The 14,891-nt window shown below is 39.1% G+C and overlaps 1 protein-coding gene across 1 annotated transcript in view; it reads left to right on the top strand.

The window, feature by feature from the left end:
* The window catches only part of LOC126470552 (5'-AMP-activated protein kinase catalytic subunit alpha-2), a 184,753-nt gene that overhangs the window by 14,018 nt on the left and 155,844 nt on the right, over positions 1-14,891 (top strand). Inside the window, exon 2 of the mRNA XM_050098489.1 lies at positions 14,600-14,741. Within this exon, the coding sequence (XP_049954446.1) occupies positions 14,600-14,741 (142 nt within the window). The remainder of the gene's footprint in view (positions 1-14,599; positions 14,742-14,891) is intronic.

Below are 14,891 nucleotides of genomic sequence, written 5' to 3'. Positions count from 1 at the left end.
GTGTGGCACCAGCTCGTATGTCGATTCCACTCCTGTGTCTGCATCTGGGATATCAATGTTCAGTTACAACATGATGTATACATGCAGACTGAAATGACAAATGAGAATTTTTTACTAAGGCCAGGATTGAAGCCCGGGTCTCCTACTCATTAGGCAGATGCACTAACCACTACACCACCTTGGCAAAGTGGCTTTCATAACTGCATGAAGTGGTGTAGAATGCCTTCCTTCTCAATCCAAATTCCTAATCATGTCTCAGTCCACTTGGTTTTCCCCCTAAACTCAAACAGCATTGCAGAGGCATTGTATTGGAATAGCATCACAGCTTCAAATGAAATGGGGGATCCTGCTTGAAACCCAGGTGCAGGTGCTTTAATGAAATGAAACTGTATGGTTCTAGAGACCTTTTCAAGTCTAAATATCTACTCTAATTGACAGGTTGATATAAACAGCCACAGCTACTAGTGCAGTGTTCAGTGGCACCTGCTCACTGAGTGTCAGAGTGTATGAGTGTGCAGACTTCTCCAGATACCCTCTCTGCATTAACACAATTATTACAATAGGGTTTGTAACTTTGAACAGTAGGGAGTTGGGTTTCTGAGAATCAAGTCTCCTTTAGAGCCACACTGACAACTGTAAATTGGTTGACAGAGGTCAACCAGTTGGTGGGGATAGCTTTGTTCTGGGAGAGATGCACTTTCACAGGTGTCCACTTCCTTAGTGATGCCATACGAGGCCAGGGCATTTCTTGATGTTCCAATTGGTTGGTTACCACTGGTGTTGTGGATTTGGAAGTTGAAAGAGCTGATGTCCCCTTCGTCATCTGAAAAACAGGAACACTAGACTGGAGTACGAAAAAGCAGCAAAGTGGAAATGGTAGTATGAACCATTTTGCTGTTGAATCATGCTCCAACTGAATGTGTGATTCTTCATCGAATCCTTAGGCATGATGGGGGGAGGGGGGAGGGGACACAGTTGAGGGAGCTGATGCTTCTTCCCTTGAGTGAAAAAACAGGCATTGACATGTGACCAGGATCCTGACTTAGTTCCTGAGACCTAGCCATCACAGTGCAGGTGGATTATGACACATTATTTGCAAAGCTTGACATCATATTGATTGGATGGAGTCATTTGAACTTTTTCTTAGCGTATTGATATGACAGCCAGTTAAGTATTTCATGTTACTGTATTTTCTGCTTCCTCTTGAAAACTGGACATGTCAGTGAATGAGGGCAGTGCAGTTCTGGACGTTTACATGTGTAAGTTGGGGGGGGGGGGGTCCCTCCCTCCCTCACAAGGTCTGCTCTCCCAATCATAACTTTAACTTTCTCAGATACAAAATTTCTGTCAAAGGCTATTATCCTTAGGTCCTCTTTGAATCCAATGAACTAAATTTACTCAGTGTTTCTCTAGGTTAGCGTGCAGTCTTTTACCTCTTTATAATGTTAGATTGTGGTGGAAGATTAGACCTTGAATCCTGTTGAGTTTGTCATGAGAAAAGACAGTAACTGTTATATCCTGAGATTATCATAGACCTGAAATGCCTATGATTGGTGAGCATTCACAGTTTTGATCAACAGATATCCATTTCTCATTGTTCTCTATTGCAGCAACTTCTCCAAATCTATCCTCAATATTTTCAATGAAAAACAGTGGCTTTGTTGTTGCAAAATATTCTACATCTACATGACTGCTTTGCTATTCACAATTAAGTGCCTGGTAGAGGGTTCATCGAACTACCTTCAAGCTATTTCTCTACTATTCCACTCTTGAACAGCACGCGAGAAAAACAAACATTTGAAACTTTCCGTGGGAGCTCTGGTTTTTGCTGCTCTATTATGCTGCTCATTTCTCTCTGTGTAGGTGGACATTAACAAAATATTTTTCCCTGCACAGGGGAAAGTTGATAATTTCAATAAGAAGATCCAGCCACAATGCAAAATGCCGTTGTTTTAATGATTGACACCCCAATTCGCATATCATATCCATGGCACTTTCTCCACTATTTTGAAGTGATACAAAACAAACTGCCCCTCATTGATCTTTTTCAATGTCTTCTGTCAGTCCTATCTAATGCAAATCCCACGCCATGCAGCAATACTCCAGAAGAGGATACCATAGTGTATGCAGTTTCTTTAGTAGACCTTTTGCATCTAAGTAATTCGTAATTGTACTGCCTAAGTACATAGTTAAATTTACAGCTTTAGATTTGTGCAGCTTTTCATGTAACTGAAATTTGGTGGATTACTTTTAGTACTTATGTGGATGATTTCACACTTTTCATTATTAAGAGTCAATTTCCACTTTTTGCATCACTCTGATATCTTGTCTAAATCATTTTGCAATTAGTTTTGAACACCTGATGAGTTACTAGGTAGTAAATGACAGCATCGTCTGCAAACCATCTAAGAGGGCTACTCAGTTTATCTCGTATAAATGGTTTATATTGATGAGGAACAGCAGAGGGTCTACAAAACATCCTTAGGGAACACCAGATATTACTTCTGTTTTACTCGATGACTTTCTGTCAGTTACTATGAAATATGACAGGTGAATCAGTTTGAGATCTCGTATCAATAGCACTCATTACTTTGTGTGAATGAAGGTCTAGTTGTATTTCACAAGAATACTATTCTCTGAATTGTGTTGGCTATTTGTTGGTTGGTTGGTTGGGGGGGGGGGGGGGGGGGGAGTAGAGGACCAAACATCGAGGTCATATCAGTCCCTCAATCATCGAGAATGTTTTGTGATCTAGTCAAGGGATTCATTACAGTAAAAGCAAGAAGTTTAAAAATGATGTTCATTCATTCATTCATTTCATTGTTGCCCTTATGGACAGTGTTTGAACTCGAAAATCACATTATGACACAATTTTTCACTTCTTTCCTTTCTTCCTCTTCTCTTCCCAAAATCTCTTCATCCTTTGGCTGTGCTCCTGTTTCCTTTGCTCTGTCCATAATGTTCCTTTCTTCTTTCTCTCCTTTACAATAAATTTTGCACTCCTAACTTTGTTTCTGAAGTATTCCCTGTCTCCTATCATTTGCCTGTTGATCCCTATCTGCCTTAAGTCTTCGTCTATTTCATGATACCAATTTGTTTTCTTGCTTGAGCTGTTTACTACATCAAAAATTTTCTTTGTAAGTCGGTTGTTGTCCATTCTCTGTATGTGCCCATAGAAAGTTAATCTGCGTTTTCTGATCGCGTCTGTTAGTCTGTCAGTGTGCTGGTACAGCTCTTTGGTAGGTCGCTTCATCCATATGCCATCTCTGTGAATTGGTCCAAATATTTTTCTGAGAATTTTGCGTTCTATTTTTTCTGTGTCTATGATGCCTGATGCTCCAATTGTGGTTGTTTCTGACGCGTACAATGCTTCTGGTAATACAACTGTTTTGTAGTGCCTAAGTTTGGCCTGCTTCGATATGCTTTTCTTATTATAATGTGACCATGTGAGTTTGTATGCCTTCTGGAGTTTCTTCGTTCGTTCCATGTTAGCCGCCTTGTTTGATCCTCCCATTTGTATGTACTCCCCTAAATACTTAAATTTTTCGACTCTTTCTACGGATCCATATACCGTATGCATGGTGTGTACATTGTTGGTCTGTCGTTCCATATATTGTGTCTTCTCGTAAGATACCTGCAGACCTGTTTTGGCAGCTATTTCATGCAAGCATTCCAGTGCTTCCTTTGCCTCCTGTGTATTATTGCTGAGTATGGCTATATCATCTGCAAATGCCAGACATTTTATGATTGTTTTGGTTTCACATGTTCTTCCCAGCTGTATTCCTTTAACTTGTTCCTCCCACTGCTTGATAATTTTGTCTAACACCATGTTGAACAGGATTGGTGAGAGCCCGTCTCCTTGTCGGACACCTGTGTGTATGTGGAAGGGTTCCGAAATTTCTCCCATGAACTTAATCTTGGAGGTAGTGTCTGTAAGCGTCTGTTGTATAAGTGCCCTGGTTTTTCTGTCGATACCATATTCTTCCAGTACGTCAAAGAGTGTCTGTCTGTCTATGGAATCATATGCTTTTTTAAAGTCCACAAAGGTAACTACAGTGTTTCTTGCCTGTCTGACTTTCAAAAGTGTTCTCAAGTTCCAGATCTGTTCGATGCATGATCTCGCTTTTCTGAAGCCTGCCTGGTATTCCCCAATTTGCAGATCTGCTTGTGGTTCTAGTCTGTTTAATAGCACCTTAGAGAAAATTTTGTATGTAACTGGTACTAGCGAAATGCCTCTGTAATTGTTTGGATCTGACTTATCACCCTTTTTATGTAACGGATGGATCAATGCACATTTCCATTCCTCTGGCACTTTCTCTGTGATCCAAATTTCGGAGATAATCTTATGGATTTTTTTGGTGATGTTTTCATCTTGGAGTTTCCAGATCTCGGCGATAATACCATCTTCTCCGGCAGCTCTGTTATTTTTCATTTGTTTTATGATTTCCTCTATCTCTTCTATTGTGGGTGGATCAGAATCAGCATTAGATGTGGTCTTTTGGAATGTTAATTTTCCTGTAGGTTTTTTGCAATTAAGAAGTTCATCAAAGTAATGTTTGAGAATTTTACAGTTTTCTTTTGTGTTTGTTTCCAGGGATCCATCTGTTCTTCGGAAGCAGAGGCTAGGGGGTTGATAGCCCTTAATATTTTCTTTGAAAGTTCTGTAAAAATTTCTTGTGTTATTTCTTTTGAAATCTTCCTCAATTTCTTTTAGTCTGTTATTGTCATATGCTCGTTTTTCCCTTCTGATTTCCTTCGATGCTAGTTTCTGAACTTCGTGAAATTCTTTCCATGTTTCTGAATTTCTGTAGCTACTGAACTTGTCCCATGCTTGCTTTCTTCTCTCAATGGCTTCATCACACTTTGCGTTCCACCACCTATGTTTGCGTTTTCTAGGTGGTTGTCCCCAGCACATAGTCTTCTGAACTGCCTTCGCCAGATCTGTCCATGTGTCTATTGAGTGCCTATTAATTTCTTCAACGATTTTATCCCTGTTTATCTTCAAGTATTCCGGATCAGGTTTGACTATTTTGTTTTGCGCTGTCTGTTTCAGTCTTGGGATTGGCCTAATCTTAACTTGTAGCAAATAATGATCAGACTCGAAGACTCCTTTACGTGTTCTGACATTTAGAATTTCCCGCGAATTTTTCTTGGATATGGCCACATGTTGTTGTTGTAGTTGTTGTGGTCTTCAGTCCTGAGACTGGTTTGATGCAGCTCTCCATGCTACTCTATCCTGTGCAAGCTTTTTCATCTCCCAGTACCTACTGCAACCTACATCCTTCTGAATCTGCTTAGTGTATTCATCTCTTGGTCTCCCTCTACGATTTTTACCCTCCACGCTCCCCTCCAATACTAAACTGGTGATCCCTTGATGCCTCAGAACATGTCCTACCAACCGATCCCTTCTTCTGGTCAAGTTGTGCCACAAACTTCTCTTCTCCCCAATCCTATTCAATACTTCCTCATTAGTTATGTGATCTACCCATCTAATCTTCAGCATTCTTCTGTAGCACCACATTTCGAAAGCTTCTATTCTCTTCTTGTCCAAACTATTTATCGTCCATGTTTCACTTCCATACATGGCTACACTCCATACGAATACTTTCAGAAATGACTTCCTGACACTTAAATCAATACTGGATGTTAACAAATTTCTCTTCTTCAGAAACGTTTTCCTTGCCATTGCCAGCCTACATTTTATATCCTCTCTACTTCGACCATCATCAGTTATTTTGCTCCCCAAATAGCGAAACTCCTTTACTACTTTAAGTGCCTCATTTCCTAATCTAATTCCCTCAGCATCACCCGACTTAATTCGACTACATTCCATTATCCTTGTTTTGCTTTTGTTGATGTTCATCTTATATCCTCCTTTCAAGACACTGTCCATTCCATTCAACTGCTCTTCCAAGTCCTTTGCTGTCTCTGACAGAATTACAATGTCATCGGCGAACCTCAAAGTTTTTATTTCTACTCCATGAATTTTAATACCTACTCCGAATTTTTCTTTTGTTTCCTTTACTGCTTGCTCAATATACAGATTGAACAACATCGGGGAGAGGCTACAACCCTGTCTTACTCCCTTCCCAACCACTGCTTCCCTTTCATGTCCCTCGACTCTTATAACTGCCATCTGGTTTCTGTACAAATTGTAAATAGCCTTTCGCTCCCTGTATTTTACCCCTGCCACCTTTAGAATTTGAAAGAGAGTATTCCAGTCAACATTGTCAAAAGCTTTCTCTAAGTCTACAAATGCTAGAAACGTAGGTTTGCCTTTCCTTAATCTTTTTTCTAAGATAAGTCGTAAGGTCAGTATTGCCTCACGTGTTCCAGTGTTTCTACGGAATCCAAACTGATCTTCCCCGAGGTTGGCTTCTACTAGTTTTTCCATTCGTCTGTAAAGAATTCGTGTTAGTATTTTGCAGCTGTGACTTATTAAGCTGATAGTTCGGTAATTTTCACATCTGTCAACACCTGCTTTCTTTGGGATTGGAATTATTATATTCTTCTTGAAGTCTGTGGGTATTTCGCCTGTTTCATACATCTTGCTCACCAGATGGTAGAGTTTTGTGAGGACTGGCTCTCCCACGGCCGTCAGTAGTTCCAATGGAATATTGTCTACTCCGGGGGCCTTGTTTCGACTCAGGTCTTTTAGTGCTCTGTCAAACTCTTCACGCAGTATCATATCTCCCATTTCATCTTCATCTACATCCTCTTCCATTTCCATAATATTGTCCTCAAGTACATCGCCCTTGTATAGACCCTCTATATACTGCTTCCACCTTTCTGCTTTCCCTTCTTTGCTTAGAATTGGGTTTCCATCTGAGCTCTTGATATTCATACAAGTCGTTCTCTTATCTCCAAAGGTCTCTTTAATTTTCCTGTAGGCGGTATCTATCTTACCCCTAGTGAGATAGGCCTCTACATCCTTACATTTGTCCTCTAGCCATCCCTGCTTAGCCATTTTGCACTTCCTGTCGATCTCATTTTTGAGACGTTTGTATTCCTTTTTGCCTGTTTCACTTACTGCATTTTTATATTTTCTCCTTTCATCAATTAAATTCAATATTTCTTCTGTTACCCAAGGATTTCTACTAGCCCTCGTCTTTTTACCTACTTGATCCACTGCTGCCTTCACTACTTCATCCCTCAAAGCTACCCATTCTTCTTCTACTGTATTTATTTCCCCCATTCCTGTCAATTGCTCCCTTATGCTCTCCCTGAATCTCTGTACAACCTCTGGTTCTTTTAGTTTATCCAGGTCCCATCTCCTTAAATTCCCACCTTTTTGCAGTTTCTTCAGTTTTAATCTACAGGTCATAACCAATAGATTGTGGTCAGAGTCCACATCTGCCCCTGGAAATGTCTTACAATTTAAAACCTGGTTCCTAAATCTCTGTCTTACCATTATATAATCTATCTGATACCTTTTAGTATCTCCAGGGTTCTTCCATGTACACAACCTTCTTTCATGATTCTTAAACCAAGTGTTAGTTATGATTATGTTGTGCTCTGTGCAAAATTCTACCAGGCGGCTTCCTCTTTCATTTCTGTCCCCCAATCCATATTCACCGACTATGTTTCCTTCTCTCCCTTTTCCTACACTCGAATTCCAGTCACCCATGACTATTAAATTTTCGTCTCCCTTCACAATCTGAATAATTTCTTTTATTTCATCATACATTTCTTCAATTTCTTCGTCATCTGCAGAGCTAGTTGGCATATAAACTTGTACTACTGTAGTAGGTGTGGGCTTCGTATCTATCTTGGCCACAATAATGCGTTCACTATGCTGTTTGTAGTAGCTTACCCGCATTCCTATTTTCCTATTCATTATTAAACCTACTCCTGCATTACCCCTATTTGATTTTGTGTTTATAACCCTGTAGTCACCTGACCAGAAGTCTTGTTCCTCCTGCCACCGAACTTCACTAATTCCCACTATATCTAGCTTCAGCCTATCCATTTCCCTTTTCAAATTTTCTAACCTACCTGCCCGATTAAGGGATCTCACATTCCACGCTCCGATCCGTAGAACGCCAGTTTTCTTTCTCCTGATAACGACATCCTCTTGAGTAGTCCCCGCCCGGAGATCCGAATGGGGGACTATTTTACCTCCGGAATATTTTGCCCAAGAGGACGCCATCATCATGTAATCATACAGTAAAGCTGCATGCCCTCGGGAAAAATTACGGCTGTAGTTTCCCCTTGCTTTCAGCCGTTCGCAGTACCAGCACGGCAAGGCCGTGTTGGTTAATGTTACAAGGCCAGATCAGTCAATCATCCAGACTGTTGCCCTTGCAACTACAGAAAAGGCTGCTGCCCCTCTTCAGGAACCACACGTTTGTCTGGCCTCTCAACAGATACCCCTCCGTTGTGGTTGCACCTACGGTACGGCTATCTGTATCGCTGAGGCACGCAAGCCTCCCCACCAACGGCAAGGTCCATGGTTCATGGGGGGGCCACATGATCAATCTGAAATTCTCCCCACACTGTGTTGGGTGCTTTCCATGTTGTAAGTTTTCGTCTTGGTTTTTGAAATTGTGTTGACATGATTTTGTGGTTAAAGTTTTGACAATATTTTATGAGGTGTTCCCCATTTCTGTTCGTGCGAATATGTGCTGAGTATGGGCCTGTTATTTCTCTGAATTTTCTCTCCTTACCAAGCTGCGCATTGAAATCACCCATTACAATTTTCACATGTCTTTCTGGTACGTTGTTAGTTACTTCCTCCATGTCTTCCCAGAAGTCTTCAATTTCTTGTGGCTTCTTTCTGTTATGGTCATTTGTAGGTGCATGTGCGTTGATAATTGTGTATGCTTTATTACCTGATTTGAAAGACAGTGTCGAGATACGTTCTGATATTGAATTGAAGTCTATGATGTTATCCATGACTGATTTGTGTACTGCAAACCCTGCACCAAACAATAATGGTGTTCCTCTTCTGACAGCAGGTTTACCTTTGTAAATCCTGTAATGTTCTGTGTCGAAATGGTTTTCATCTACGAAGCGCGTCTCTTGGATGGCAAGAATTTTGATGTGAAATTTATCTAGCATGTCTGTCAGTTGTTTTAGTTTTCCAAGTTTGAACAGAGTGTTTGCATTGAGAGTGCCAAGGTAGTGCTTGCGAAGAGGTTTTGAGAAGCTCCAACTCTTCTCCTCATGATGTTCCTGGTCCCCCAGAATCCGATGACCAGGAAAGTCCAGTCCGTTGACTGGGGCCTGGGGTAGCGGATTTCTTTCCATTTGTTCCATCATGATTACTTCAAGTTGAAGTTGGTTGTGGTGACCTTCAACAAGGTCACGGTAATTGCAGACTTGATTGTTGAGATCAAGCCATATTTCACTGCCGCACCAACTAGGTAAACAGACGCAGACCACTAGTCGCTGGATACCAGAACAGACACTAATGGATTTCTTGATGTTGTGTGTTTGGTCCGCGAGAGCTATTTTATTTCGCTCAAGTCCGCCGGCAAGCCGGTGAGGACCCCCCTATCCGCCACCTGGGACGCGCCACGTCGGAGTATCACCTCTCCGCCTGCTACGACACCGTAGTAGGTTCGTGGTTTAAAAATGATGTAATGGACATCTTATGTACTGCCAATAATTAAAACGAGATGGAGGACATAGGGAAGACAGCAGGTGGGCATCCCTAGGGCTGTACATACGACAGGAAACATTCCACCTGCAGGTGTCCCACCCCTGATACATTACAGCCAAGAGTGCACATTATCCAACAAAGTGTGACACCCAGAATAGAAAACTGGGTGCAACACACAGAGGCAAACAAAATTTAAAATTGATTAAAAGGGAGTAAAAGAGGGATGAAAGAGTATACTGGAAAAGGCTCTCAGCCTGTCTGGAAGTCTCCCCTGGCATGTGATTCCCAAACTCTCCTCATTTCCTCCACCTCACCAGTCCTTTTCTTTCACCTCAGAGCCACTGGCTCTGAAAGCTTGCACATTTCAATATCTTTATATGTGTGTTCTCCTGTCACCACTTGGTGAGTAGATTTTTATTATCTATGCGGGCATGTGTGCATGCGTGCACGTGCCACCAAAACTTTGCAAACAAATTTCTTCTAGAATGTTGTAGAATGTTCCATAATGTTATAGAATCTTCCAGAAGGTTAGAGAATGTTCCACATTGTTCTAGAATTTTTCAGAGTGATTGTGAATGTTCTAGAATCTCTCTCTCTCTCTCTCTCTCTCTCTCTCTCTCTCTCACACACACACACACACACACACACACACACACACACACACACACACACACACACACCACTCATTTGGAAGTTGGTTACAGCAGATCAAAGAAAAGAGAAAGTGAATTTCTTAAGGTAATGAACAAAGTATTGAGTGGAATTTTAGTGTATTAAATTATATTAACATTTAACAGGATGCCAAAATATGAAAGAGGAGGAGATCTTGGAGATCTTACCAGTGGTGAATTGAAAAGAAGGAAACAAAAAGAACAATGAAGGATTGAAACAGGCAAGGAATGGGAAGCACAGTTAGCATCACAATGGAAGAGACTGGATAGATGGAGAGAAAATTTAACGGATGAACAATGAGATTAGAGAAGAGTACCAAGTGAGACACTGAACAAGCAGAAATGGAGAACATGCTGAAAAATAATAGTATGAAATGAACGCAGTAGAGTTACAACGAGTGAAGTTCACCACGAAAGACAGCAGTTGCAAGTGGACGAACAAAATAGTGTAGGAGAAGTGCAAAGCAGGGAAGTAGATTTTGGTAGTTGAAGCATTCCATTATTATCCCACTAAGGACCACAACAAACACAAACATGTTGTCATTGGTCAAATTGATAAAGTGTGACAGGCCAGCAGTGCCAAGAAATTTTGTAAACACCAGGAATATGTTGTTTGAGTGGAAAAGTTCTGTTGGCACCATTGGAAGTACCTCCATCAGAATTAAAACATTTTCTATGAAGTATGAGAGCATACAATGCTTGCTTTCAAATGACATTGTTTGGTGCTATTTCCATGAACAGTGAAGAACACCAATTAAATTCTGTGTTATCAATTAAAGGCAAGTCTGGCATCGGATGGGATCATTGTTACCATTGCCAAACAAATGTTATAAATTTTTGCAAGTGTATTTCATTGGCTGCAAACAAGTGTAAGCTGATCAACATCTCCCACATACTAAGTGGATTGAGGTGGGAGATCACTGAAGAACTGGGGAGAATTTTATATAAGTGCACTCAATTGATTTATGTATTCAAACAGCACTGAGTCATATTGTATCCAGTTAGTATTAATTAGGGTATTGTTGAATACATAAATGGATTTAAGAATACTCAAAGAGTATTTTTAAGTGCCAAATATTAACATTTTTAGAATTTTTTTGAATGCTCATTTTTATAATGTTTTCAAGTGTTCTGGAATATTCTCAGAAAACAAATGAAAACAAAGACCAACATAAGTGGGTCTTTTTCAGCTACTAGATAATAAAATTAACTCCAAACACAAACTACTGAAATCATATCTGCTTGACAACCCCTTCTATTGTAAATAATACACGCTGATTGCAAACTTTCCTTTTCAGACATCTTATAAGATTAGTTTTGAAAACTCTTATTTAGTTTCCCAAAAGCTGACCAGGCCATTTTTACTCGTGTCTACCTTTTGCTGTCAGTCTAGCCATTGTCTTCAACTGCCATAAATACATAACTACTTCAACCATTTTTATGATGTCACTGTTCATTTGTATTGTTTCCTTGTTGATATGTTGGTTGGTTATTATTTTAGTCTTATAATAATGTATAGATTTTCAGTGTATTGAATCTAATTGCACTCACTTTCAAAGTTCCTCATTTAAGTTTTTCCATTTGTTACTGTAGTTTTAGAGGCAAAACAGTAAAATGAAGATGATTCAGATCTATTCTGTTAACATGTAAGTTCATTTTGATGCTTGGTATGGAATCTCCTTGCCTGACTACTCTTTCAGTTTTGTATTCTACACTATCCTGATGAAATCTAATGAAAGTGTAGCATTGACAAATATTCTTCAGTATATTAACAAATGTTGTGTTGCTGCACAGTTTCTCAAGTGCTGTCACAGGAGATATTATTGAAAGCAAGTCAAAAACTTTCTTAAAATTTATTAATCTCGAACCACTCACAACATACAGATTGTCCACTGTGCTATAGCCATTGCTAAAATGAGCTTGTTTCATTTCCTGATTAAATCGTGTGGTTTTTTATATATCTGGCATAATTTTAGTGAATATCTTGAATATTATACACATTGCACTGCTTTAGATCAGATTTCAGCTACTCAAGATTTGTAGTCAACATATTTTTTCACCTTTAAAAATACTTCTTGTTACTGAGCTGTCATTGCTGTGCATCAAGAATGACTTGAAAAGAAGCTGCAAATTATGGGTCTCGTACTGACTACAATAAAAATTTGCAAGTCATGTTGCACCAAAGCTATTGATATTGGTTACCGGCATGGATGGAGGGATTTATTTGCACAGAAGATACGGTTTTACTTGGAGTTGAGCAGTAGCAAGAAAGATGTTAATGTATTTGGCTGGGAAAAATGGAGGATTGTATTTGTCACGAGTAATATTTACAAATTCAAGTTCAGCGTATGTTATTTTTCTGTTACTCGACTACATTAAGTGCTAATGTGTTTTGGGGCCTATGTAGTTGTTAAAAGTATTTACATAATAATGAAAGACATAGGTTTTTAAGATGAATTTTTGTGATGAATAAATAAACCTTCACAATACTCTGAAACTGAGTTACATGTCAGCACTAGTAAGTACTAAACAAGAATCTTCAAATTACTATGAACTGTTGGTGCATGACATTAGGGTTGTTGTTGTTGTTGTTGTTGTTGTTGGTATCCATCCAAAGACTGGTTTGATGCAGCTGTCCGTGCTACTCTACCCTGTGCATGCCTCTTCATCTCTGAGTAACAGCTGCATCTTACATCCATCTGAATTTGTGTATTGTCCTGTTGTACTGATCTCTTGCTCTCCTTCTACAGTTTTTACCTCCCATACTTCCCTTCAGTATTAAATTGGTGATCCCTTGATGTCTTGTACTGTTTCCTATCAACCAATTCCTTCTTTCTGTCGAGTTGTGTCACAAATTTCTTGTCTTCCCAATTCTGTTCAGTACCCCCTCATTAGTTACGTGATCTGCCCATCTAATCTGAACCATTCTTCTGTGGCACCACATTTCAAAAGCTTCTATTCTGTTCTTGTCTAAACTGTTTAGCACCCATGTTTCATTTCCACACATGGCTACACTCCAGACAGACAAATACTGTCAGAAAAGACTTCCTAACACTGAAGTCTATATTCAATGTTAACAAATTTCTCTTCTTCAGAATCACTTTTCCAATTGTTGTCATTGTACATTTTATATCCTCTACATTGGCCATCATCAGTTATTCTGCTGCCCAAATAGCAAACCTTATCTACTACTTTGTGTCTTGTTTCCTAAACTAATTCCCTCAGCATCACCTGATTTAATTTGACTACATTCCATAATCCTTGTCTTGCTTTTATTGATGTTCATCTTATAGCCTCCTTTCAAGACACTGTCCATTCCATTCAACTGCTCTTCCAGGTCTTTTGCTATCTCTGACGGAATTCCATGGTCATTGGCAAACTTTGAGGTTTTTATTTCTTCTCTCTGAACTTTAATTCATACTCCAAATTTTTCTTTGGTTTCCTTTACTGCTTGCTCAATTACTCCTTCTCAACCTCTGCTTCTCTTTTTTTTGCTCCTTGATTCTTATAACGACTGTCTGGTTTCCATACGAGATGTAAATAGCCTTTTGCTCTTTAAAGAGCGTGTTCCAGTCTTAATAATAATTTAGTATTTAAAAATAACCACTCAATAATGAGTTCTAAAATATACGGGGGATGGATAAAGTCACAGAGATAAAAAGTAAATAAATGAATACATGGCCAGGGGAAAGAATGCATTGGCAGTGGGGGCAACCAATGTCAGCATAAGCATTGATCTGTACAAATGCTGAATGCTAAATTGTTCAGGTTGATATAGAAAGGCAGAAGTTAGTAATGGGCATGAATCCAGTTCTCCAGAATAGCTTTTCATTTATTGAGATCAGATGATTATGGTGGCCAGTAAGAATGTTAAGCCTTTCTACATGTTTCGAAAGCCATGGGTAGGCAGCACTAGTTGTATGAATTGGGGCATTATTGTATTGCCAAAATTCATCATGTGAAAGAATCTTAGGCTAATTATTTGCCAAGAGCTGGTTTGTTGTGAGCAGTGTACTGGAAGATATGCTTTAACTAGTTTGAAAATTTTATTGAAAATGAAGATATAATAAACTTCACTTTAGCCTGTGTTCTTTGATTTGTAAGTGAAATCAGTAGATGTATCTTCTCAGTATGATAGTTGTGTCTTACAAATGTTTGTTTTAAGAGCAATGTCTTCTGTATTGTGTGTCTTGTGTATTGTGGAAGTTGTTTGCTGTTGAAGTCCTTTTTAACAGAAAAACAATAGTATTGATTCAGAGTTCATTATTCATAAATACCATAAAAAATATTGTGTTAGAACACAACAATTTATATTGTTTTCCAGTTGGTGAACATCAGCTTACAAATCACAAAGTTGCTGTTAAAATATTAAACAGGCAAAAAATCAAAAGTCTTGATGTTGTTGGAAAGATTAGAAGAGAAATACAAAATTTAAAACTCTTTCGTCATCCTCATATAATAAAACTGTAAGTTATTACAACCAGTTTTTATTAGGTTTTCTTCACATGTTTGCATGCTGTAATGTTAATTAAAAATCAGTATCCTTCTGGTTTATGTAATATATCAATAATTTCTGTGATAACTGTGATTTATTTGTAATTTATCTTTAAAATAAA

Source organism: Schistocerca serialis, chromosome 3 (genome assembly GCF_023864345.2).
Source record: "Schistocerca serialis cubense isolate TAMUIC-IGC-003099 chromosome 3, iqSchSeri2.2, whole genome shotgun sequence".
NCBI classification, from domain to species: Eukaryota; Metazoa; Arthropoda; class Insecta; order Orthoptera; family Acrididae; genus Schistocerca; species Schistocerca serialis.
This window is presented reverse-complemented; position numbering and strand designations above follow the sequence as displayed.